This window comes from Vicugna pacos, chromosome 11 (genome assembly GCF_048564905.1).
Source record: "Vicugna pacos chromosome 11, VicPac4, whole genome shotgun sequence".
Taxonomy (NCBI): domain Eukaryota; kingdom Metazoa; phylum Chordata; class Mammalia; order Artiodactyla; family Camelidae; genus Vicugna; species Vicugna pacos.
In genome coordinates, this window is record NC_132997.1 from 39,573,828 (window position 1) to 39,601,101 (window position 27,274).

Consider the following 27,274-nt stretch of genomic DNA (forward strand, 5'->3'; position numbering starts at 1 on the left):
GCACAACAGAGAAGCCACTCAATATCTAAATGTGCTAGCAAAGGCAATCACTTTAGCCCCTCTTGACCTCAGTTCCTCAGAACTAGCAAATTGAAAAGTTTGAGGATTACAAGAAGTTAGCCCACAGGCAGCAATAAGTACCAATGGCAGCACTAATACTGAGGTACACAGTGAGGTTCAGATGTAAATGTGTTAAATGGTGCCCGCTCAAATCTGTAAAGGCTGGAATACATAGAAATACATTCATCAAAATAGTAAGAATAAGAAACAACCCAATTATCTAGCAGGTCAGTTAAATAAAATATGGTATATCTACACAAAGAAATACTATGCAGCCATTAAAAAGGATGATGTACATCCATGCGAATGGCTTGGAATCATCACCAACACATACATGTGGAAACAAAGGAGGTTTCTTATAGCATGTATAATATGCTCCCATTCTCATAAAATTCTTTCCCTCTATTTATATATCTATGCATAACATCTATACATGTATTTCTAGTGTATATATGTATGCAGGTTTACAAAGAGATGCACCAACTTTTTCAGCTATGTTGGGATTTCAGCCTTGTTTATAACTTTATATCATTTCCAATGTAAAATAAACTCATTACCTTTGTAAAAAGAAAAACACAACTTTAAAATGTTTAAACCATTGTCTCCCAAATAAAGGTCTAAGAACTGTATTTTCTATAATTATTACTCTTCAATCAACAGACTAAGTTCCATTTTAATATTCTCCTACAGTTAAGGGGCCTAGCCCCTAACTGTGATGTAATGGAAATAGGACTGGTGTTAAGACAACTCTGAAATGGTCAAGATTTGCTTTTTACATTCCTGCCACCCACAATTCCCCACCCAATCTGTCACTCTTCTATGTCTGGGCAATCTTTTCCTTAGGCATCTTACAAATCTCAAGTTCCCCCAACCTACCCTGGCCCCATACAAGTCCCCTGCATGGAACAGTCAATGCCATATTCTAGCCTTGTTCTCCGACATAGGGCTCTACTCTACTGTTCCCACTTGCTCACAACTTCCATTCCTTTACAGAGACATACCTCAATAGGCAGTCAGTATAAATCTGTTTAATCAGTGTTTCTCTCCTAAAGTGTAAATGACAAATTACTCCCGAATCCTTTTAGAGGTATCTACAAAAGGATTATGCTGGTTTTCAGCAATACCAAGTGTTAAATAATCTTATGGCCTCAAATAACAACAGTTCCATTTGCAGAAGGTATGTTGGTAAATGGCAAGTTTGAGGGACATAGTCTATAAACCAAAAATGTATAATGACTACAAGTAATTCCTGAATTACAGATAAATCCTCAAATACCCTACGGAGCACAGGTCTGAAAGTCCATCCTTTTGAAAACAGGTAACTACCCTTAGGAAAGTTAAAATGCCATCACTCAATCCCATAAAAGATGAAAAATTGGCTAAAAAAAGCAACTGCTTTAACAGAACATGAGCACAGGGGTAGGAGTGAAAGGTTAATTTTGGTGCACAGAAGTATAGAGGGATGAAAAGGATGAAGATATCAGGTTATTGCAAGGGAACTTTACAGAGGTGACATCTAAACTCACAGACCAGAATTAATACCCTTTCACAAACTTTTCCGGGGTGGGGGAAGAAAAGGAAAGACCACTTCCTACTTCAATTCATTCGGAGGCCAGTATTATCCTGTTATCAAAGACCTCACAAGTGAAAAATACTGCAGACCAGTATCTCTTAGAAAAGCATCAAAAAGAATAAAATACTTATGAATAAACTTAACAAAAGTAGTGTGAGACTTGTAAACATCATTAAACAAATTAAAGAAGACCTCAACAATGGAAAGATTTTTCACTGTTCATGGACTGGAAGACAGTATGGTTAAGGTGGCGATACTCCACAGATTGGTCTAGATTCAAAGCAATCCCTTCCGAAATCCCAGCTGACTTCTGTAGAAATCAAAACGCTGATCCTAAACTCACACAATGTGACAGGGCCAGGACTCAGACTCTGGTCTAACTCACAATCTGAAACTCCCTGTGGAAAGACAAGTCAGAAAATAACAGAGAAATGACATCAATTTCAGGGGTTTGCTCAGGATTAGTTCTGTGCCCTAGAGAGAGAAAGAATGCTGACTGCCTCCCTCTTATGTGACAAAGCTTTCTGAGCCCAGATGTCAGTTTAGTTGCACGATGGCTTAGTAAAGTTTTTGCACATAAGCAAAGTCAAACGCTAGTATTTAAGCTCTCAGTGTTTCAATGAATCACTTTTTAACCTTTGGAATTATAAGGTACTTGTCAATATAGTGAAAATAAAGCTAGATGTACTCCAGATATGGGTGATAAATACAACTAAATAAAGTCTGAAACCACTCAAGACTTGTAAGTTTGACATTCAAGCTAAAAGTTTAAGCTAAGCTATGATATAATACACTATGAAGGCTTTCAGAATTAGTCGATATTTCTCTGAAGGAGGGAGTTAACTCATTACGTCCTAGTGCTTCCCCTGTAAAATGACTGTAAGTAAAGCTCACAGTAGTGCCAAGGAAGACACATGCCAAGAATCCAAACGCCTTTTAAATTATGAAAGACAGGACAACTCTAGCAAAGTTCTAGTGTTACTTAAAAGGGACACATTTCAAAACAAGGATATTTTAAGTTCACAAGAACTTGTCAACAGTGGGAAGAAAACCACAGGGGCAGGAAAACAGAAAAAGTAAATTTTCTTTGCTATTTAATTTAATCTTCTTTAGTTAAACTATGTTAAAATGGAAAATGCTATAAATAATTTTGTTTATTTTATTAAATCAGAATCCTAGAAGAAGAAATAGACTTAATTTGCTTAAAAATTAAAGATTAAATAATACTTATATCACAGAAAATATTCACATTATTCACAAAAGAATGTGACACAGATAATAGTATGATACATAAACATCCAGCAAATGAAGACCAGCAACCTCATCATTTAGTCTGATTGGCAAAAGCCCCTAGAAACAAACATTAGGAGCCCCAGGAATCCTCAAAACCAGCCAGGGACGGCAGGCAGAGTGAGCCTCCCGCCTGTGCCCACTGCTTTGAAGGAAGAGGCCTGCTTACTTAGGCCTCCAATTCCAAAAGGCATCACGTTTCTCACTGCTTTCAGAACAACAAGATTACTACTAGAAAACTGCTTTTTGCATATTAAAAATTACTTATAATGCGGGTATTATTTACTCCCTAAAATGTTTTTGGATGGCACAATAGGGATTGTTCAATGTTGTTACCCTGATCAAAAACCTTTCACTATGTCTGTACAAGGAGAAGAGGTGGAAGTGATCTCTCCTGGGGTCCACACTGCATACTGAGAACCTAACTTTTCTATTGGAGATTATATACATCATATACAGGCCTAGGTGTGCCCACCACACCTAACATAGAACCCCGTTGCTCTAAGTAATAGGGCAAGTCTATCCACGCATGTATAGACAGAAGCAGGAGTTTAAGACAATTACTTTTTAGATGTTCCCACTCTATGCAGAAACCTACATGGCAATACATACCAATAAAGCCCTTCTTTGCCAGCTCCATGGTGAACCTTCTAGTGATTTTTTCCAATTCATTATCCTGCAAAGGGAATAAATGAAATCAAAGACAATGAAAAAATTTGATAGAAAAACCACTTGTGGCGATAACTAACAGTTGCGTCCTATTTCCTGTTTATGGGACACTTCCACATATCTCCAGAACAACTCATTAAGTGGGCATTTCCATTTTAAATGAGACGAAATTTTAAATTTCTGAGATCAAAAATTAGGCTATATAAACAACAGACAGAACTGTGGACCAAAACTGTTCTCCCTGTATTAATATAGGACCCTATAGTAATCACCATGATATATTTTCATTTAAATGGCAGATTATGTTTACATAGATATTAATTTACATAACTAACTTAATATAGATGTTAATTAGAAGAGTAACACCAGCTTAGATTAACTTGGAACAGATAGGATAAAACAATAAAATTTCTACCAAATTAGTTAAGATATGTCACTACAACCTTGAGATCCCAACATAAAAATCTCAGATCACAAGGTGGGAGGGTATAGCTCAAGTGGTAGAGTGCATGCTTAGTATACACAAGGTCCTGGGTTCAATTTCCAGTACCACCTCTAAAAATAAATAAATAAACCCAATTACCTACCCCCTCTGCCAAAAACAAACAAAAAAACCCCAAAAACTCAGATCACAGATATACATATTTACATATAGTACATAATATTCATTTATGTATAGAATATACTTATATTATAGTTATATATAATAAACATGACTATAAATACCTAAGAATATAAAGGTATACTAATTACCTTTTAATCAAGAAAATGAAGAAAATGAGAAAGTACATTGATGTAAGCAGCTGATCTTTTATACAGCAAAACATTCAACAATTATTTACTTATTTTTCTATTCCTTTTAAAAGCAATAATAACCATTAATCTCCCTGGTATAGGGGATACACAGAAGCCCAGTGACTGCTACCTGTACCACATGTACAGATGTCACTTTGATACTTACGGTATAGTTCTTAGGGTTGATCTTAACACCAGCTTTGGCACCCCCAAACGGCACATCTGAAAGAGAAGGCTGAAAGTTGTTACTCCATATAAAGGATAAAAGAATTAAGGAAAATCCAATTAGTTCCTATAAAAAATTCCCCATTTTAAAAAAAGACTAAATCTTAATTAGGATGAATTGAAAAGTGACGTAAGCCTTAAATTGTGCAATGTGAAAAAAAAAAAACCCAGTTCTAATAAGGTATATATCTCTAACATCTTAAAAGTAACCTTGTATGCAAACATTATTTCCCCAAGGAGTTTTTATTAGGTAACAACAAAGGAGATCACTTACCAACCACTGCACATTTATATGTCATCAGAGAAGCCAAAGCTTTTACTTCATCTACGCTCACATCAGTACTGTAACGGATACCTGAGGGTTTAAAAAAGAAAGAGGGGGGAGGGGAATGTATTTAGCTCATCCTAGATGTCCAGACTTTTTACTGGTTATTTTCAAGAACACTTGAAGTAGTTTATGATTAAAAAATCAATAGAAAAAGCTGCTAATTAGCCACCCAGAAAGAGTGACAGAATGAGCACTGCACTTGATTTGAAATATTTTGATATTTAAGAGAAAATGATTGGTGTGGAAGTTCAGTTTTTGCTTTCTGGTATGAGTAGCATCAGGCACGATTTCTGGGAATTTAGGGATGGGATAGCCCTGTCCTTCAGGGACTTACAACCCAGAGGGAAACAACAGTAACCATGATTTCACAAGACAAAGATTACCTTCAAATGAATGTTTACACTTTCAAGAAGGCAACTAACTCACTGAAAGTTTTATGTTTTTACTTTTTGGTTGAGGTGATTTGGTAGCGGGGAGTTAAACTTTGCTTTCTGATAGCATACAAATAAAGGCAAATGGCTCATTAGCAAATTCGACAGCTTCAACTTGAGTATCAGATGTCTAAACAGAGGTTTTGGCTTCTCACAGATGCACACAAAGAGATCCTTACCCTGTAACTCCCTTCACCCCCCTGCCGGCCTCCTTTAACCAAGAGCTGAGAAGCTGACAAAGTCATCTCTCCTTCCTGGAAATGAGGTAATTCCCTTCACTCTTTCTACAAGAATGGGAGGGGGCCAAGCAGACAGACAACTCTGAGTCTTAATGCCCACCCCCGTACTTACAGGTAAGTAGATGTTCGGCAAAGGGGACACAGAAAGTGAGTACATCCACCATTTTGGTTTTGGGGATCTTGGTCAATCACCCTTCCAAGTTTTATAGGGTTAAACCACCTTGCATCCTTAGTTCATTGCTTCTCAACCCCAGAGAAGAAGGTCTTTTGAGGTTGATGATTCCATGCTGCATGGGGCCCTCTGACACTGTGAGTTTGTGTGATGAAGGACACCTGGATGAAGCTGCATACAATTCCACGGAGAGTCACAAGTGATGGGGGCCTAGGGACATCTCTTAAAGAAGAATTCTGGGAATACAAGTTTTTCAGGTAGAAATCTACAGTAATTTCATGAACTGGCAGTTTGAGAAAACATCCCTATCCATTTTAAAACTGGTTTCTTGTGCTTCAGAAAACACCTGTCTAAAGATAAATGACATGTTTTAAGAACATTTTCTCTATGTATGATCATAAAGAACAAATTCTGAAACTGAACATTTTTCTTTGACCTACTGGAAAAATAAAATAATTGTATTTTAGAAAAGTGAGCTATTAGAACAATCTGTATCTTGCATATAGTGGGTTCTCAGATTATCTGTGGAATAAATTTACTTGTTGCTAAAATTTTAGAATGAGAATTGACTTTTTTTTGCATATAGCAGATCTAGTAGCTCTGTTGCTATACAGCTTGCTTCCCCATTTTGTTCAGGTCTTTATTAAAAACTTTCTTCATTCTGAGAGGCCCCTCCTGACTATCCCATTTAAAATAGCACCTCTTCCTCATCCCCACTCTCCAGCCCCTTCCACCTTATTTAATGTGTTGACATTGACTTTGTATCATACTTGTTCACTGTCTTGCATCCGCACCTGGCAAGTTAGCACCACGAGGACAGATTTTTTGTTTACTGCTGTAATTCCTGGTGCCTAACACAGAAAATGGTTCAATACTCAAATACACGTTGAATGAATATATGACTGTTTCTTGACTCCTAAAACGTAAGGTAGAAAGACAAAAGCCATGGCCACTTAAAACTGACATACACTCAAGTTCTAAGCAAGTGTCTGTGCATATTGTGAAAGAACTAAAAAGTAGTAAAAAGCAGAAGTATCAGGTCCTGGAAATTATCCAGGAAAAAATCCCTCAAATTTGTGAGTAATATTAAGAACAAATATTTGTTTCTTTAAAACAAAAATTGCTTTTTCATTAAAACATTTTTTAATTGAAGTATAGTTGATTTACAATATCATGTTAGTTTTAGGTATACAACATAGTGATTCAATATTTTCAGATTATACTCCATTTATAGTTATTACAAAATACTGGTTATATTTTCTGTACTGTACAATATATCCTTGTAACTTATTTATTTTACACATAGTAGTTTGTACTTCTTAATCCCCTACTCCTATCTTGCCTTTCCTCCCCCCCTCCCAGTAACCATTAGCGGTGTTCTCTAGATCTGTATGTTTCTGTTTGGTTATATTCAGTTGCTTATTTTTCAGATTCCACATATAAATGATAACATACAGTATTTGTCGTTGTCTGATTTATTTCACTAAGCACTAATGCTCTCCAGGTCCATCCATGTTGTTGCAAATGGCAAAATTTCATTCTATTTTATGGCTGAGTAGCATTCCATTGTATGTAATATATATATATACATATATCATATCTTTATCCATTGATCTGTTGATACACACTTACAAGTGCTTCCACGATCTTGGCTACTGTAAATAATGCTGCTCTAAACACTAGGGTGAATGTATCTTTTTGAACTAGTATTTTTGTTTTCTTCAGATAGATACTCAGGAGTAGAATTCCTAGATTATAAGGTAAGTTCTATTTTTACTTTTTTGAGGAATCTCCATACTGTTTTCCATAGTGCCTGCAATTGCATAGCATGAGAAAATGTTCTCATTTCATTCTTTTACATATAGCTGTCTAGTTTTCCCATGAACCACTTACTGACTTTTTCCAATGGTATAGTCTTGCCTCCTTTGTCACCGATTAACTGACCGTAAGTGCATGGGTTTACTTCTGGGCTCTCTATTCTGGTCCACTGATCTATGTCTGTTTTTGTGCAGGGACTGCGTGTTTTGATTACTGTAGCTTTGCAGTACAGTCTGAAGTCCGGGGGCACGATACCTGCAGCTTTGTTTTTTTTTCTCAAGATTGCTTTGGCTATTCAGGGTCTTTTGTGGTTCCAGATAAATTTTAGGATTATTTGTTCTAGTTCCGTTAAAAACTGTCATGGGTATTTTGGTAGGGATTGTTTTAAATTTACTGATTGCTTTGGGTAGTATGGACATTTAATATTATGAATTCTTCCAACTCATGAACACAGGGTATCTTTGCATCTTCACATTCTTTCAACAATGTCTTAAGTTTTCAGAGTACAGGTCTTTCATCTCCTTGGTTAAGTTAAAAAATTGTTTAGATACTAAAATGTGTTTAAACAAGTTATTACTTATTACTGAATGAATAGGAATTATTTAAGCATACTATTTAGTGAAAAATATGCTAGGCCAGGGATCTGGGTGGGGTGCAGTGTCCAGCACTTCCTAACCCAGTGAATCCAGCCCAACAGAAACTGCTGTGGACGTGTGCACTTGCTCACCTGGGGAAGTGTTAACAGTGCTCTTAGGCTTCATGCCAAGATTGCTTGGGACAATGTGTGTGAGGCAGGTGGCGCAGTGTCTGCATGTGGACAATTCTTCAAATCTTAACTATCATTGCTACTATAGTATGACAAAGTAGTGGCAAAAAACGAAGAAATTTTTTAAAAATTCTAAATGGATAGGATTTTAAGCAAGCAGCTCACTGAACTTTGATTTTATTACTCAAAGATAAATTCATAGGGGTGGTTAAATAGTGCACTCTCAAGAATCAATATTCCTATCACCTTTAAAAGGGCTTTCTTTATTGTTCTTTTAGAGTCTCTGGAAGTAGTTAATAAGTTATCCTAATTTTCCTTGCTTTCTTAAGTAGGGGAAAAGTTACTTTCCCTTAGCCAGTGTTAATAAATAATGCATTCAGTGGGAAAGGAAAAACAGCTTGAAATCAGACAGCAATCCTACCATTCTAGATATAAATGCTAATTAAAAACCAGGCCCCTCCCACAAAACGATGTAAACAAGACTATTTTATTGCAGACATCCTAAACTGATGAGTCAGAAACTGTGACTGTAACAAAAAGCATGTTTCCACTGGATGGAACTCAGGAATTCCTATTTGTAAGGCGAAATTTTCTTTCCAAACCACACCCATTTAGAGAGTCCAGGACACTGAAAAGAAGTAGTTACATAAATTACCTCTCACTCTACAGGCATTTTCTGCAGGCTATGAATCAAAGAAGACTTCTAATGAACTGAGGCAGGGAGCACTATAAGGAGAGTAGCAGATCAGTTGGGGAATAAACCTTGGAGTAGATACGGGTGGGGACAGAGAGGGACCCAGAAATGAAACCAGGAGGTGCTTGGGCTAAGGAAGACATACGCTCTCATTTCAACTGCCTAAGAAATTAGCGATACATAAATAATTTTACTTCTAGAAATTGGCAGATATACTGGTATAGTTACTAAACTGTTCACAGGGGAATAAATAAAACATATACCTGTAAATAAAATACTCTGCACTAAATATGAGATAACAAGTAAACTCCAGTAATACAGGAATTACCCACACCCAAAGGAAAGCTAGTTACTCTTCCTCCTTTGAGACTGAAAACCAAAGATAATAAAAACACATTGTTACCTTAAAATTCTTAACCGTTTTAACAAACGCTAAGAATGACTGCAAAAAAGATGATCCTCTCCACCAAATTTGTAAATTCAGTGGATTAGGAGATATTAGCACAACTGGTGTACATGAAGGGCAAAATGATGCGACATATAACTTCACAGTTCTGAAAGAATAGGAAAACCTAGCATTTTTGAATGCCTACTCTATTTCAAGAATAGTGAATTTGAAGATAAAGTCATCCAATAAAGCCAAAAAGATACATACAGACAAGAAAACCAGAAAAACTTAAAACATTTTAAATCAAAGTAAGACAAGAAGGGTCTTATTTGCAGTGTGAATATTCTCACTTTTATAAAACCGTCTTTCCACCTTTTCCACAGCAGAGAAGGCTAAGCAAGATTAAGGGCGACTGGATAGGGGCAGAGGGATAGAAACTGGAAGGAATGAAAGTTCTATCATAGGAAATTAATTATAGAAATACATAGCCTATGTTGGCCCCAGCATTACTAGTGTTTGGGAAGAGATCAATTGGGTATTTGAAGGACACATAATCACAGATGTAGATGCTTTCAATGGAAAGCAGGAGTCCATGGCTGGCTACATTAAAAAGGGAAATGGCTGATGGTCCACAGATGTGGACCACAGGACTGCTGTCATTAGAAACGGGGTTTAAATCAAGGACCGTATCTCAGAGTAATCTGTGCTTTCAGTTCATCAGAGGAAACTAAAAAAGCACCACCCATGACAATGTTTATTGTTTATCAAACTTGGTAAAGTTGGAGGAAGGGTTGTGATAGAACTTTGACATCATACCTTTGATTCTCAAGAGGAATTAAGTTTATAGTCATTGAGTTAACTGGTATCCAGATGTTTCAAAAGAACATTAATAAAATGCAGATATCTGCAAACTACACACAGCACAAAGCATTCCCTCTTAATTCTCCAAAACTTTCCTTGCTATCCTCAGAGCCTAACATTGGTGTACACTAAAGTTTTTCTAGGAGAAAAAAAAAATCAAAAAGAAAAACTGGCTAAGTTACTATGGTGATGAAGAAAACACACCAGCTAATTACTTTGAAAAGATGCAGTGAAAACCACAACTGAGTAGCTTGAATTTTTCTTCCTTTTGCTAACTGACTCAAAACCAAAAACATACAAAAAAGCTCCTTAGTGACTAAGTCACCATTGTTTTTTATGATGAATCATTAACTAAACACATTTGTGAAAATTCAAATGGTTTTAAAACTTACCTGAACGTGGATCTTTTACTAAGATTTGACTTATTCACTAGAAATTCAATTTCCAACTGTATTATCTCTTTCCAGAAACTATTACTTAATAACCAAGAGTCCTACCACAAAAATAGAACCTCCAGAAAGGCAAAATGGACTCAGAACTCTAAAAATGCCTTCAGCACAGGGAAGAAGCATTTAGCACAGGAGCTCAGGAAAATCATACACTTTAATAGCTTTTGATAGTATCCATGTACCATTCTGTGTAAGAAGGCAAGGAGCAAATAGTTTTCACCCATTATCAAAATATTTATTTTAAGCATTTTGAGAAGACAAACTTAAGCTTTCTGGAAAGCAAACATTTAGCTAATGTTGGGGAAAAAATGAAATCGAAGGTATTTCCTTTCTTCTTTCCACTAAAATTTCAAAATTATGTTAACTCCCATGCATATGTTTTCATCAAAATTCAAATATAGGAAAAACTGAAGTCTTCTGATTACCACTTGTGACCCCAGTCCTTAGGGGTGACCATCCTTGGCAACTTTTATATATATATAGCCTTTCAAGTCATTTCCCTTCATTTATGTACATACATACCTACAGAACGTATAGCTTTGTTTTGTGTTTAAGTATATAGCCTACTGCCCAATGGAGAGAAGAAAGAATATGCATTGAAAGGGGGATTCTGTTAATTTTTTTTATAGATTCCTTATTTTAATAATGACTAACAGTAAGCTTAGTCAGATCTTCAACCTAACAGGTCTTGGAAATAATGCTAGTAAAACTGGTGAATATAAAGTAGATAACATTCAGTAAAAGACAACAATAAACGTTTCAAAGGGGTAAAGACGCAAAATTTTAGATACCCAGTTTCATAGAAATTACTTACAAGTCTAGGTGGCATGTGAGAAGGATCTTGAGAGGAAAATCACAGGGCTATTGGAGACATGGTAGGGACAGGCACCACAGGCTACTTTCCAAGGGTAAGATTGAGAAAAATAAATGCCTGTATTTTCATTTTTCCTAAGGATCATTTTACCCCAGATTACCTTTCTAATCGTCTTTCCTAATAACACTTTTCTGTCCCTTATACCATCAGTTTTTCTACCAGTGTCTCAGGCTCAAAATCTGAGTTATCTTTGACTCTTCCTCATTCCACACATCCTACCTGTTGAAGGATCGTGAAGCCATCCAGGAGCCCATCAAGAGATGCCTCATTAAAACAAAAGGTGCTCTTACCACCCAGGAAATTCCAAGGGATTTAGGAACTCTGTGTAGGATGCTCCTACCATCCCCCATAACTCAGTAAATGACAAGAGTTTCAGGAGCTCTGTGTCAGCAACTGGATTCAAAGGCCTAATAGTAGAACAATGGTTGCTCCCAGCACCCCTATCACTCAGGAAATTACACAGATTTTAGGAGCTCTGTACTAGGAACTGTGGACAGAGACCAAATAAATATTTATTATGCCATAAAGCCTTACTTTCCACTATTTACAAACACACAGGCTGTCCCCATGACCCTACCACAGAGTCCTGCCTCCTGCCTGGGCTGAAGCCACCCTCCCTACTTCTCTTTATCTGAAATGACCTTTCCCCTTTCTAACCCCTCTCCAGGCTTCCCTACTTTCAGATCAACACTGCCTTTCCCTGGCATCTTCTTTGAACTCCTATTGCAGCAACACATTGTCCAGTGTGCTTTCAACTGTGTCACTTATTGACTGGTTCCAGGAAAGGAAAATCAATCTTTTTAATTTTCATTTGTGCCATCTTTCATGTTTCCCTCTAGCCAAGGAGCAATTCAGAAAAATTAGAAGGTCTGACAGAAATTCTCCAAGAACAATCAAGAGAAATAATAGCAACTCATGACAAACAAAGACTTTTTAGTTCTTATGAAAAGGCACCTAGAAGAAAGCCAGTTAAAAATTGTTGCACTGAAGACCCTCAAAGATATACGTAATAACACTCTGGCAGAGAAATGAGTTGTTCTGGCTGACACACTAAACTGCTTAAACACCAAAGCTCTTCAAAAATCTCTTTCAATGGAAAACTCCCTTTTAAAATGTTCTTTTGCTGCCTAAATAATTAGAACAAACGGACTGGTAAAGACATCACTGATGAATGCATTTCTTTTCTAGGAAGGAGGTAGGTCTTTTCATAGCTTTTAACAAATCTCAAATGATCCAAAGGTTTAGGAATCATTGTGTTGAGGGCGTAACATGGTTCTCAATCAGTTCTTACCCCAAGATACAACTTGTAACTTTTTACACAAATGAATCCAGACAATAATGACTAAGAAATGGGGAGCTGGATCAGATGGCTGGAGCCTGAGCCCAACCCTGCTACACACTGTTGTGTAATCCTGCCGGGGGGGGGGGGCTTACTCTTCAGCCTTAGGATCTGCATTTGAAAATCTGGATCAACAGTGCATTTCATGAGGTTGTTCTAAGGAAATCAAAGGAGTGATGCAGGAAAAGCTCTTGGAAGCGTTTGGTGTACACATAGAGCTCAATAAATGTTATCTGTTACTGCTCTCCCCTGCTTTGCCAGTTGACCTTTGCGAAGGCATACTCTCCTAGGTACAACTGCCTTTGTGAAACGTACCTAAAGGTGCCATGAGCAGCCCTCTCCCAGGTTGTCTTCTTGCCCTTCATAAAACCCTTCCTGCCTTTACCAGTCATAATTCATACATTAACACTTCAGTCTGGATAGAGAACAATCTGCATTAATTTCTGCCTCTGGAAAAGGGGAACACTGATTCATCTGGATAGCTGGGTCAGTTTTAGGTAACAGCTTTGGACCTAACACTGTTCATGGTTATCTTGTAGGGAAGGACTAGGGGTAGAGCTGCTTCATTTTTCACTTTACAACTTTCATTACTATTTGAGTATTCGAGTCATACTTACAACTTTCATTATTATTTGAATACTCGAGTCATATGTATGTATTTTAACAAGGGTTTGTTGGGTAGAGCATTTACAGGCCATTTATGAATCAATGTGCTTCATTAAAGTGATATTAGAGGACTTTTCCTTTATTATTTGTATTAAAAAACCTACTTATTATGCAAAATAGAAAACAAAGGAGTGTCACATCCAGAGCCCAGTAATTTTTCAACATCCCAAAGTTAATATTTCAGTCTTTATTGGTTCCTGGCAGAACCCTGAATATCTTTAACATAATTGAAACAAAAAGAAACAATTTTCCCAAGCAACCTAAGTTATTGCCAACAGTGCTAAATACAATTTCTTCCCACCGTAAGTCAAAAAGTTTGTGTTCAACGTTCATTTCTTATTAAACACTGTCAGTTTTACTAGAGTTTGATACACACTGGTGCTTGTCCTCCAATTTTTGACGCCCCAGTTCCTGCAAAGTGTACTCTGCATAATGAGTGAGCAGCAAGTGTTTAGTCTTCCTGCGTATGGGTTTTTACTGCCAAAGCAAACTATCTAGATGGATTCACACAAAGTGATGGGAAGACTGAACAATAATCTGGTGTCTAGGTCTCCATCATTATCCTAGCTCTTCATTCCCTAGTATATTTGGAGAAGGGAAGGGGGGTAGAGGCATTTGGCTTCTTAAAAACAAAAAGGCCTTTATAATGGCAACACAATTCACATTAAACTAAAAAGTGCGAAACCACCACCACCACCACCACCACCTCAGGGCTAAAGGCTAGAGTAGAAGAAATTATCTGTCTTTTAACTGAACTTTCAGATGGAGATGAATCTTAAATTTAAATACAAAGGCTACATTTACCTTGTGGTGGCAGATGCAGATACAACTCACACTTTAAAAATAGAAAGTGTGAATTTATTCAAAGTCACCTATGTTTTGATGGTTGTCAAATTCGGCAAATACGTCAGAAGTATTTTTTTTCCAGTGAAAGTAAAGGATGCCCCAACTGTATCAGTACTTTCTACAGTTTTCCCCAAGGCACTACCATTTATCACAGAATCAGATCCCAGAGGCCCAGGAGGATTTCAGTATTGCACTGACTCCAATCCTTAGCTGCCTCCCCTGCCCCCACCCAGGCATCCTGCCACCCAAAGATGACAACAAAGACCATCTACCTCCTACAGTTTCTTTTTTGCATTTTGGCTCTTAAAAAACAAGTCAATGGGTTAACAATGGTCCTGATATCTGTAGTTAAATAAAAGCTTTAGGTCAATGCATCTGAGGAGTCCATCAACTTTATTTAAATGATAATCTGAGAAAGTTCTAAGATAAGAGGAAGAATTTGTCACTGAGTTTGGACTCAATAAGTTTTAACCTGAAGACTGGAGGTGGGGGTGGGGGAAGGGAGGACAGACTGGAAGGGAAAGTAAATTGACTCCCACATCAATGAATTGCAACCATCAATCTCTCTACTTTTCCCCCAAATTGACTTTTAAATAATAAATTTCCTTCTAAAAAGATTAATCACAGGTAGAACCCTGGCCAATAAAACACAGAGATTTTATTCTGGGAAAGTTAACAGGAACAATCACTTATAATGTTTGAAAAAATCTTCTCAAAGCACAAAGTTCATCTTTGCTGAAAATAATTTTAAAGCCTCTCTTAAAACTTCCCTTCAGAGGCTGGAGCACACTCTTTTGCAAATCCTTAATAGATGGAAGCCTACGGCTTCAGTTAAATATGGTATGTTGGAAAAGAGAAGCAGATAAACTGTTTATTATTAAATATTTACTTGGTACAAAGTACACATCGGCCACCCTAAGGTCTTAAAACCACCTGTTCCCCTTACAGAAATTTTAAGTTAGACTGCTGTTTTACTTCAACCTGCGAACTTTATTTTGGAAAACTCAGGTATAAGGTCGCTCTTGAGGAAAGACCAGAAAGCTGAGGGTTGGGGAAAGGATGAAGGGGAGCAGATAAGGTGTTTTGTTTTTTTCCCCAAGGAACAGCTTGTAGAGAAGGCAGTTGAGTCAGGTCAGGACAGGGAGGGAAGGGTGCTAAAGTATGCACAGGAGGGAAGGACTCACGTTAGTGAGGATTATCCAAAGCATTTAAAAAATCTCAATCACCTAATATACGCAGTATTACTAAAACCAGAGTGAAACCAAGACCAACAACTTTCTTATACAGTTTAATTAGAAGAAAAAACCCACTGAAAACAAGTCCTTCATGGAGTATACATTCTGCAATCAGAAAAGGGGTTGATAAATGGGTAGGAAGATCCCAGAGTGTCATGAAAGCAAAGCATGGATGTCTAGAGTACCCCAACTTTGTTCATTATCTATCAGTATCCTGTTTATTACCTTAAGCACTCTAAAATATCCTGGAAAGCTTTCACAGCTATATAATCCTTCCCAATCCTGTTCTCTCTATAGTCTTTCAAATTCCTTAAGATAATAAATTTACCACTTTACAGAGGCTGATTTTCTTTCATGTTAAATTATCTTGCAATGCTTGCTACTATTAGTTGCAATTCAGTTTCTGTTTATATGCTGGGAATTAATAATGCTTTCAGCAGCATGCCTACTTGTAAATGGGATAAATAGAACACAGAATTGTATCTTACATTCTAGTAAGAGCAAGTGCTACAATAACAGTGCTTTGGCTGATGCAATTTGTTGCTAGGTTTATTAATATTTTGGTATAAAACTGCTGTGGCAACAAGAGGAAGAGGAAGAGGACTGACAAACTATGGCAAACTTTTGTGCGTCTGTGGAGTTGTGACTCATAAAGATAGGAGAGGGCTTGGCATATAAACAGAAGAATATAAAGGACTTCAAGCAAATCAGATCTGGCAGAAAAACAAATATACTGGTTTAGTTGCATATATTTTAAGCAACTGGAAAATACTGCCAACTTGATGTCCATTTCAAAGAAGCATTGCAATTTAATATTTGCTAACTTTGCCACTTCTCCTAACATCTTTGTTTGCTTTTCTTGGGAGCCTGAACTTGTATTCTTGGTTTAGAGAACAAGGGAGTGGGTAGGAAGAGAGAAGGTGATGTTTTATGTAATATTGCAGCTGGAAAGGGAAAGTAGAGATCAAAGTGGTTCAAAAGTCGGTGTTAAAAGAGGAAACTGAGAGCTAAAGGATAATTAAGCTCTGAAGGTTAAGTCCTAGTGGTGGGTGGGGTCAATGCAAATTTAGCAAGTAGTAGAAGTAAATTATTAAGCAGTTTGAAGCAACCTTTGTTCCTGGGCTAGGAATACCAGCAGAGCTCAAATTTTTCTTGTAGAGAGATTTCTAAAAATCATTCTTAGAAGTCAGCTAATATAATAGAACACTGGACCATATTTATTGAGACAAAGGGTCTGGCCCAACATTCTCAGTGCTCATTAGCCAAGCAACCTCCAGCAAGACTTTTACCTTCCCTGGTCCTTTATTCTACATAATTTTAATAGGAAAAAAGGAGCTTTTCTGTCACTTGTAAACACCGTTAAAGATGCATTGTGCGGTTTATTGGGTTAAAAAAAAACAAAGAAAAAAAGCTTTTATTTGCTCAAAGAAAGCCATATGACTGCAGAAGAAGCCAAATCTACAGACATTCAAAAATTTAAACTACAGGATAACTTGGTGACTATCGAATTTTAACCTACTTAACTCCTTTCTTCAAGCACTTTTCCTCAAGTTCAAATCTGGTCCTAGCCAGGACCAGTACACACCCCCAGGGCTATTTCATTCCATTGGCTGGCGGGCGGTCCTGCTGTCTACACCCTTTAGATTTAATGTCAGGACGCCCGGTGTTTGTGAGGTTACATTGTTCACGTATTAACCTTTTTCACGTGTGTGCAAAACTGAAACTGTCAGGGTAGAAAAATAATTTAAATATCAACGTATAAATGAACAAATTCATTTGGTTAGTAACACTGTCTAAATTTCAAACCTAGAAGGCAGATCACTTTGTATGTTACTGTATCATCTGCCACTGCTGTAGAAAGAGTGACAAAAATTTCATGGTTTGCATTCTCCTGAGTCACACAAGCCCACAAAATCTTGCAGAGGCACAATCAGATGGGCCGGTCATTTCCTTTTCTACAAAGGCTCTTCGTCAGGACCCACCCTGTTTGTGACATGCGCTAGGATCAAAAGAGCGGTGCAGTGCCTCTTCTGCATACAGCATCAGCATGCAAAAGCCGGGGAGATGGCTCACGGGGGAAGGAGATGCGACCAACTACATGGTGGTGGCAGGGGTGGAAAAATCACGATTCACCCGCGCCTGACACATCTGAGACTGAGGCCAGGGGTGGGAAGCGTGGGCGGGAGACAGTGCCAGCCCGGCTGGGCTGAGCCGTGGCCCCGGGAGGCAGGAGGCCGGCCTGGGCGGGGCAGGGCCGCGGGGGCTCGGGCGGGCGCTCACCTCCCTTGCAGGGCGTGCGGTGCTGGCTGTGCTGGGCCCGGTAGCCCTCGATGACCTCCCAGGAGCCGTCGTCGCGCCGGATGGGGAAGGACAGGCTCAGCACATGGTTGCAGGGCTTGATGATCCGCAGGATGCCACGCACCCGGTTCCGCTTCTGCTCCTCGCTCTCCCGGGTCCTGAGATCCTCCACCAGCTTGTCCTCCACGATGCTGGCGCCGCGATCGAAGAAGCCCTCCACCATCTTGAAGAAGTTGGGGTCGTCCTCGCGGTCCGCCGCCGCGTCGCTGTAGTGTCGCCGGGTGGGCGGCGCGAGCCCCGGCTGCGGAGCGGCGGCGGCGGCGGTGGCGGGCTGCCCGCGGGCCCGGCCGAGCAGCGCGGCCGAGTCGGCCGCCGCAGAGCCCAGGGCAGCGGGCCCGACGCGGGACAGCAGCAGTGCTTCACCCAGGCAGCGGTACATGGCGGCGGGGCGGAGGCCGCGGAGGAGAGGCGCTCTCGCAGGCTCGGGGACAGACGGAGGGAGGAAGGGCCCGGCGCGGGCTGCCCTTTTAAGCCGCGGCTTCCTGCCTTCCTGCCGTCCCCTCCCCTCGGGCGCTCGCTGCCTAACAGGGAGGGCGGACTTTGGGGGCCGCGGGCCAACGTCGCCTGTGAATGGCAGGGCGGGGGGCGCGCGCCGCCCAGGGAGCCGGGCCTCCGCCTCCGCCGCGGCCTCGCCCGGCCTCCCTGGCGGCGGCGCGTGCCGGCGGGGTCGCTCGGGGGCGCGCAGGCGCGGGCTGGCCTGGTGCGCATGCTCGCGGGGCGGGGGGCGGGGCGATGGCTGCTGCTGGGATCTTCCGTGAGCCGAGGATACTTCAGGTCTGCGAGTGGCCCCCGCCTCGCCGGGGAAGGGGGTTTGCCGGGGGAGGGGGCCTGCCTTGGGAGGGGTATTGCCACCTCTTGGGGGCGCTGAGAGCTCGGTCCCGGGACCGCGCGCGGGTGAAGGTGGTGCGGTTTGGCGGCGGGCCCGGAGCGAGTGAGTCACGGGTGTCTCTCCTTTGCGCCCGCGCGCCCTCGGGCGGGGCGGCCGTCCTGCCACCCCTGCGCCTGGCTGTCTTCGGGCCACCAGGAGAAGCAGTGGTTGGAGGCTAGGCCAAGGGCTGTATCCGCGGGGACTGCTAAGAACTCATGTCATCCAGAGTTGGAGTTTTGAGGTGGCTTGCAGAGACTGGAAAGGAAAAAGCCTGGGAGCTGGGGAACCCCTTACCTATTGGCTTTTACCACTTTTAAGTTTTTAATTTTGTCCCATCCAACCAGTGAGGGTGAGATGAAATAGTTCCGTAAATCATTGTATCTTTCTAGAATTTCCTGACTGTGCTTCCCCATTTCAGAAACATGTTCTTGAAATAATATAAACTGAAGGAAATTCTTTTTCAGTAATATATGTATTAATGGTCCAGAATAGGATTTATAAACTTTAAGGGACATGAGAGTTTAATTATGTGCTTAGAGACACTTGATGAGAAATTCTAAAGTTATATACACTCCTGTAAGTTAAATGCTTGTAAAAGTCTAATGACTCAGTTTTTAAGGCAGGTTATCAAAGGCCACATTACTACCTTTAGCGGTCCTGGTGTATTTTGGTGATTTTAACATGGCACCCTTTTCACGTGCAAAGCGACTTTCTTCCTCACATTCACTTTATTCACCTATTAGAATATGGAAGAGAATGTTTTAATTCTCAACAATATCCTGCGAAGTCATATTAAACTACATCAACTAAATTGCATTCGTCTGTTCAGTGCACTGTCAAAGCAAAAAAGATGGAGCTTATCTTTTGTTTGCTAGATGAATGATAGTCATTATTTGTATTTGTATTGTGTTTTTCAGTGAAAACTATTTCTCTGGACTGAATCCTGAATTTGTCTTGTTCGTCAAATGATTAAAGGTACTAAAATTCCTTTTCACTTCTTAGTATTATTTTGTATTGCAAGAACAACAACAGCAAAAACTTTAAAGTGTTAGAATAAGGTGATTAGAATCAGTAAACGTGGAAATTTTTTCTTTTTAGATTAAATTCTTTGGTATGTTTTGAGGAAAGTGGTTTAAAAATTAGTTTTATTGCCCTTAGGTATCTCTGTCTTGATAACTATAGCCTTCAGAAAAATAAATGTTTAACTTTGCTTCTTCCACGGTTTGTTCACCTGAATTCAAGAAGATAAAAAGGCTTTGGAAGGAGTGAGAAAATTTATTTTTAACCGAGAGTCTCTCGTGTGTAGATGTCTTACAAAAATTTCTCCAAAAGAACCCCATAATGTAGATTTTTAAATTTTTAAATCTTCAATGTGTTTTAAAATTATTTACAGATTGTAAAAAAATAATTCAAGCAGTTTAGATAGATTTCGTGAAATCATCCAAGCACTATTCCCCCATCTTCCCACTACTTAAATAGTTAAAACCTTTCTTTTCATACTAAAGTAGGTATTATACTTCCTGATTTAACTGGAAGGGGAACTGAGGCTCACAGAGACCAGGTAAATTGTTCATGATCACCTAGATGGTAAATAGCAGACTAAGATTCAAACCGTGTGTCTGACTCCAAGTTATGCTATTTCTGTTATTCCAAGAAGTATTTTAAGTATTTGTTGCATTTAGTTTAAAATTATTCACTGTAATATAAAATCCAGCACATTTCAGCTTTACATTGATGATTGCCTTTATAAAATATACAGATATTTTGTGAATTAAAGTTAAATTCTTGACCATAATTTTCATTTCAAAAGGAGGCTGGAATTTACCTTGCAGGGAATTTTGGTCATTTGAAGACAAATTGGTTTTCTGCCTTTAAGGTTTATGAGTTTTCCTTGGCTGTTTCAAAATTCCAGGCCATGGGGGAGGGTATAGCTCAAATGGTAGAGTGCGTGCTGAGCATGCAGGAGGTCCTGGGTTCAATCCCCTATACCTCCTCTAAAACTAAATAAATGAACCTAATTGCCACCACCACCCCACCCCCCAAAAAAAAGAAAAGAAGAAAAAAATTCTAAGTCTTTCCTCTTTGATTCATATCTTTCATCTTTGATTCATAACATGCTTTTGTGCTTTCAAGTGCTTTAAAAAATATTTTAGAAGAATTAGTTTAGGATTTAGGAAGACATAGCACATATAAACATAGGAACAACATAGTTGTTTTAAAAAAATAATCTAATTTGATAAGGTAATAGATATATTCTACTTTATGTCTCCTTAGATTTGTCTATTTTGGACTTTTCGTTTACATGGAATCGTGTAATCAATATGTGATCCTTTGTGAATGGCTTCTTTCACTTAACATATGTTTTAAAGATTCATCCATGTTGTAGCATGTATTAATAGTCCATTTCTTTTAATGTCTGAACAGTATTCATTGTATGGCTATATCCCTCTTTTTAAAATCTATTTATCTTTGATGAACATTTGGTTATTTCCATTTGTTGGCTATTGTGAGTAATGCTATTATAAACGTTCTTGTGCAAGTTTTTGTTTGGATAGATGTTTTCAGTTCTCTAAGGTACACACCTAGGAGTGGAATTTCTGGGTCATATGGTAGCTGTGTTTAACGCTTTGAGGAGGTGGCCAGCTGTTTTCCATAGCAGCTGGACCGTTTTAAGTCCTACCAGGAGAGAGTTCCAATTTCTTTGCATCCTCATCAACAGTTGTTATTATCTTATATAAAGTGGTAACTCATTTTGGTTTTGATTTGGATTTCCTTGACGGCTAATGATGTTGAGCATCTTTTTATGTACTTACTAACCATTTGTTTATATATTTAAAAATAAATGTATTTTTGCATATTTTCCATTTTTAAATTGAATTGTCTTTATATTGTTAAGGGTTCTTTATATATTTTAGATACAACTATTTGCAAGTGTTTAATTCCATTCTGTGGATTGTCTTTTCACTTTTTTGATGATTTTCCTTGAAGCACGTTAAGTTTTTAATTTTGATGAAGTCCATTTTACAAATGTTTTATTTTGTGGCTTGTGCTTTGGTGTCATGTACCATTGTCTAGTTGAAGGTCATGAAGATTTACACCTGTGTTTTCTTCTAAGAGTTTTATAGTTTTAGTGTTTACCTTTTGAGTTAATTTTTGTATGTGGAGTGAGAAAGGAGTCCAGTTTCCTTCTTTGGATAACAAGTTGTCCCAGCACTGTTTGTTCAGAAAGCTGTTTATTCCTCATCGAATTGTCTTGACATTCTACTGAAATCAGTTGACCTAAATGTGAGAGTTTATTGCTGCACTCTTTAATTCTTTTCCACTCACCCATGTCGTGTCTGTTCACATGCTAGTACCACACAGTCTTGGTTACTGTAGCTTTGTAGCAAGTTTTGAAATCGAGAAGTGTGAGTCCTCCAGTTTTGTTCTTTTTCAAGATTGTTTGGTTATTGTGAGTCTGAGTCTCTTGAATTTTCATATGAATTTTAGGATCAGGCGGTCAATTTCTGCAAAGAAACCAGCTGGAATTTTGATTGATTTTATGTTGACTTAATAGCTCAACCTTGGGAGTAGGGCCATTTTAACAATATTACACATTCTGATTCATGAATGTGAGATGTCTTTTCATTTGTTGGGTCTTTTAAAATTTCAGCCATGTTTTATCTTTTCAGAACATAAGTTTTATACTTTTGTTACACTTATTACAAGTATTTTATTCTTTTTGATGCTGTTATAACTGGAATTATTTTCTTAACTTCATTTTCAGATTATTCATTGCAAGTGTACAGCAATACTGTTGATTATTATATATTGATCTTTTATGCTTCAACATTAGTGAACTCATTTATTAGTTTTGATAATCTTATTAGTGGGTCCCTTAGCATTTTCTATGTACAAGATCATATCATCTGCAAATAAAGATAGTTTTACTTCTTCCTTTCCAATCTGGATGTTTTATTTTATTGCCTAATTGTACCTTGTTCTTTTTTACTGTTGCATAGTACTTTGTTGTATGTATGTACCATAATTATTTTTACTCATCTCTCATTGATGGACATGTAAGTTGTTTCCAATATCTTGAAGTTACAGCAGTGCTGTAGTGAATAACTTATTACATAGAATATCAGTTTTAAAACTCTTTCATTTTAGGACTGCTTTACCTTCTTAATTATGAGTAGTGAGTTTGAATGTAGACAGAATTAATAGTCACCAGAATTTTATTTTCCTATAAAGCTATTTAATTAATATTTGACATAAATTGTTATCCTATCTAAATATTAAAAATGATGCAATAAAACCAAATGATATAACAAGTCAGTTATTTAACTTGTTTAAACAAGGACTTTTAAAACAAGGAACTACAAATCTTGATTTTTTTTTTAAATCAGGTTCCCATATTAATCATTTTAATAGGTTTTAGTTCTCAGGTACTTATCAGTACCTCATTAATCAGCCAGATGAGTTGGGGAGAGAAGAGTGCCCTGTACAAAGGGAACACTGTATGCAAAGGTCTAAAGATAAGTGAGACCATGGTTTGAAAATATAGGGTAGCATATACTTTGGTTGAAAGCAATTTGATCATCATAGCAGTTTGGCTTAAATAGCCATTTGGTTGAAAATGAGTATCCCCAGTTCTGTTTTTTTGTTTCCCAAGTATTGGTAATTTTAGTGCATCGTGGATTTTTTTTTTGAGTCTTTGTGCTATATTTTCACAAAAATTTTTTCTAGTATTTGCTTTTGTGTTTCTAATTGATTTTCAGCAACATTTGTAATTTTGATTTTTTTCCCCTTTAGTGGGCATATTTTTGTAATAAGCAGAAACACAATAAAGGAAACTACATCAAAGAGAAGGATCTGAAATTTTCAGGGTTTGTGGGCTTTTTCCTCTTAAAAAACTGTTTTTTCCTAATAAATCACATGTCAGTTTTACCTGCTTGACTAGTTTGGCTAAGTTTTCATTTTGCAGCATTGCTGTATAATATTCAACAAAGGTTTTATCAGCTCTTGCTTAAGGGTTCTTCCCCTGTTGTGAGTTTACATGAAAAATCTTAGTAGGATCTTTATCTCTTTAAGCATAGCATGTAAGAAACAAGTGAGGTCTCTCAAGAATAAACTGTAATAAGCTAGGATTTTGAACTCATCTGTATATAATTCATTATGTCTCTTTTTCCTTTTTTGTAAGTTGAAGTTAAGTTTTTTGTGTTCCTTATAGATGGAAAGGCTAGTACATTCAGTTATTCATCATTGAAGATGCTCACCACTCAGCTCTGCTTACTGATGTATGTGGATCACCCACTCTAGAGGCAAATCCTTATTTTATCTTTAGCATTTTTCTCTCTGGAAATTTTAGATCAGTTGTGACTTCAATATGGGATTAGGGTTTGAATAGTAAGAAAGAAAGTGCAAGCTAAAGATTGTAACACATCTGTGATGCTGTTAAAAGCAGACATAACCGAAAAACATACTTGAGAAGCAAAAAGTACCTTCCCCTTGACCGTCATGTTGAGTTGCAGAAGAAACAAACTTTATTGTGAAGCACAGATGTGAGATGAAAATTACATTGAGTTTGCTCCTTAGTGAAAAGCATGAACGAAACAGTAGGGGTCAAAGCAGAGACACTGGTAATGGCTGGAGTCAGCTAAGTAGTCTAACTTCCTGATCTGGATAGCGCTGAGTGAACAGGTATTTGCTAGCTCTATTAGTTAGGATGCTTTGGCCCTCAAGTAACAATACCCAGATAAAGATGGCTTAAACTAAAGCCATAAATGAAGAACTATTATCCAACAAGAAGTCTGGAGGCAAAGCTATTTGTTATTGGTACGGGGCTTAGTGATCCAGTGCTTCAGGGACACGGGGATTTTCTCAGTGTTATTTTCAGCAAATTGGTGTCTTTTTCCTCAGGGTTGTAAGATTGCTACAGCAGTTCCGGGGTCACATGCAGATACCACCAAGTATTGTGTTAAAAAAGAAAAGCAGTTTCCTCCCGTACATATCTCTTTATTGGCAAAGAAAACCTTTTCCAAAGGCCTGCCTGCCAGCTTTAGCTCTCCTAGGCCCATGTGATTGCTGTAAGGGAGGCTAGAAGGAGGACTTTCTGGCACTTTTAGGTTTTGAAATATAGGCAGGCTCTGCCAGCAAGGAAGAAAATGATGGAAGAAATAATTGCTCAATTGACAGCCAACAGTGTTTGCCATATTTGTCCTTGAAAATAACTGACCTGCTCTGTGTTCTCTTATCATGATAATATATTTTCTTAGAATACAAGTACAGTTTGGGGGGTGAGAATAGCTCGGTGGTAGAGCACATGCTTAGCATGCATGAGGTCCTGGGTTCAATCCCCAGTACCTCCATTAAAAAGAATTTTAAGAAATACAGTATAAGGGAGGTGAAAGATTCTTAAATATGACACTGGGAATTGGGATACGTATGGTTTCAAATCTGCAGAGTCTAGTTCCCTTTGAGATCTTACATAAAAGTGATAGTTTTAAGATCATACCTCCTTTTTTTGAACAGTTTTTTTTTTCCCCCACCATGGACAGCTTGTAAGGCAATAACTCCATGCTGTGGTGTTTACTCCATTGCCAGACAAGAGGACAGAGCAGAAACCCATCCTCAACTTCAGGGGGAAATCTGGGAATTGTAATGAAATATCAGGTGTTCAAATGACTTCAGCAAATTTTCAGATGAAACTACCATCAGCAACTCACTGCCATCGGTGTTAACACATAGGCAAGTGGCTTAAATTAACAAAATGACTAATCTAGCCTTTATGTTGAAATTAGAAGTTTTTCTTATCTTTGTCCTAAGGGCGTAAATGACAGCCTCATTGTTGTCTCTGTGTTATAGTAACTATCAGAAGCACAGCTTGGGATAAGACTGTTTTGAAGATACCTGGGTAGATATGTAAAGGTGCCCTTTACTTAGTTTTGTCCTCCACAGTGTCCTCGTCAACTGGAGAGTCTTTATGGTTGCATCCTTGCAGGCCATCTAAAACCAGTGAAGCACAAAGGGATTACATCCTAGATTCTAGAAACTGATATCTGCCAGCTATCCACAATGAAAATTCCACTCAGTTATTTAAAAAAGAAAAAAAGAATGAAGTGTCAGTGAAAAGGTGCTAATACAGAAAGAAGAAATATCAGGACTTCAAGAATGAGAGAAGTTTTTGATGAAAGATTCAAATTAAAGCAAGTGTTTATCCTTACCTTCATGTGTTTTTTCCTAGATCAGATATAGAATGGAATTATTTTGAATAAATTATCTGGTAAGTCTATTCAGGTGAATTTTAAACTTTGACTATCTTCTGTAATTTCATTTTTTTCTGACTTTTTAAAAAATACAATACAAACACTAAAAAAGTGAACCAAACCACATTAGAGAGGCAACCACAATTGGCTTTAAATTAATTAGAAAAAGTTTGAGTGGAAAAACTCAAAAAACCATGCTTTGAGAAATTCTAGTTCCTTGTCTCTTACGGTTTTCATTCATTTTAACACTTCCTTAGAGATAAATTAAAAAGTGTACAAATGAGAATAACAGTAATTCTTCCCCTAAGTCCATGACACCTGTGCATTTTTAACTATAGGTGTTCCTCACTGACCCAGCTCTTGCTGCCTGAACTCAGAAACAAGCTAAATGGAATAGAAAGCTTAGGTTTTACTCCTAAGCTCTTTTTTTCTTTTTTTTTTAAATTTTACTTCTGTTATTTTATTTTTTAGGGAGGATGTAATTATGTTTATTTACTTATTTATTTTTGGAGGAGGTACTGGGGATTGAACCTAGGACCCTGTATATGCTACACATGCGCTCTGCCACTTGAGCTATACCCTCTGCCACCAACTTATTTCTATCAATTCATATTATTTCTTATCTAAATCACGATTTTTTCATTTTGTTTCTCAGTATGAAATATTTAAGTTGTTCTCGTTTTTCTCTATAATTATCAGTTAAAGCAGTAATAACTAGTAAACATGAATTAGAATTTTTAAAAGCAGGATAAAACCTGAAATTTTTGAAATATGAGAGAGTAATGCTTAAAAAAAATCTAGGTACATGAAAGCACCCTGTGATATAATTAAGGTATGAATACAGGTAATCCTTCACGTTTGGAAAATTTGCTTTATGCCACTTCACTTTTATGAAAGACCCACGTTAGTACCTGTTTTCAGTAACTGAAAGAAATCTAAAGAGGATTTTCGCTTTAATGAAAAATGGCAAAAAGCAAAAATAGCATTCAGCGTTTGTTTTGAAGGGAGCCAACCATGAGAAGCGAAAGTGGCACCGCCAAGCTCCTACTTGGGAACCACAGTCAACATCTCAGCATCAGGTGG

The 27,274-nt window shown here is 38.1% G+C and overlaps 2 protein-coding genes across 2 annotated transcripts in view; one reads left to right on the forward strand and one right to left on the reverse strand.

Moving 5' to 3' along the window:
* The window catches only part of GLUD1 (glutamate dehydrogenase 1), a 33,890-nt gene extending 15,144 nt beyond the window's left edge, over nt 1-18,746 (reverse strand). The window contains exons 1-4 of the mRNA XM_031682337.2: nt 17,999-18,746; nt 4,887-4,967; nt 4,554-4,609; nt 3,536-3,599 (exon numbers count right to left, since the gene is read on the reverse strand). Coding sequence (XP_031538197.2) covers nt 3,536-3,599; nt 4,554-4,609; nt 4,887-4,967; nt 17,999-18,455 — 658 coding nt within the window. The 5' untranslated portion in view covers nt 18,456-18,746. The remainder of the gene's footprint in view (nt 1-3,535; nt 3,600-4,553; nt 4,610-4,886; nt 4,968-17,998) is intronic.
* Nucleotides 18,747-18,796: 50 nt separating this feature from the next.
* Nucleotides 18,797-27,274, forward strand: part of SHLD2 (shieldin complex subunit 2) — a 77,833-nt gene continuing 69,355 nt past the window's right edge. Inside the window, exons 1-2 of the mRNA XM_072971174.1 lie at nt 18,797-18,850; nt 19,862-19,919. The gene's annotated coding sequence lies outside the window, so the exon portion shown is untranslated. The remainder of the gene's footprint in view (nt 18,851-19,861; nt 19,920-27,274) is intronic.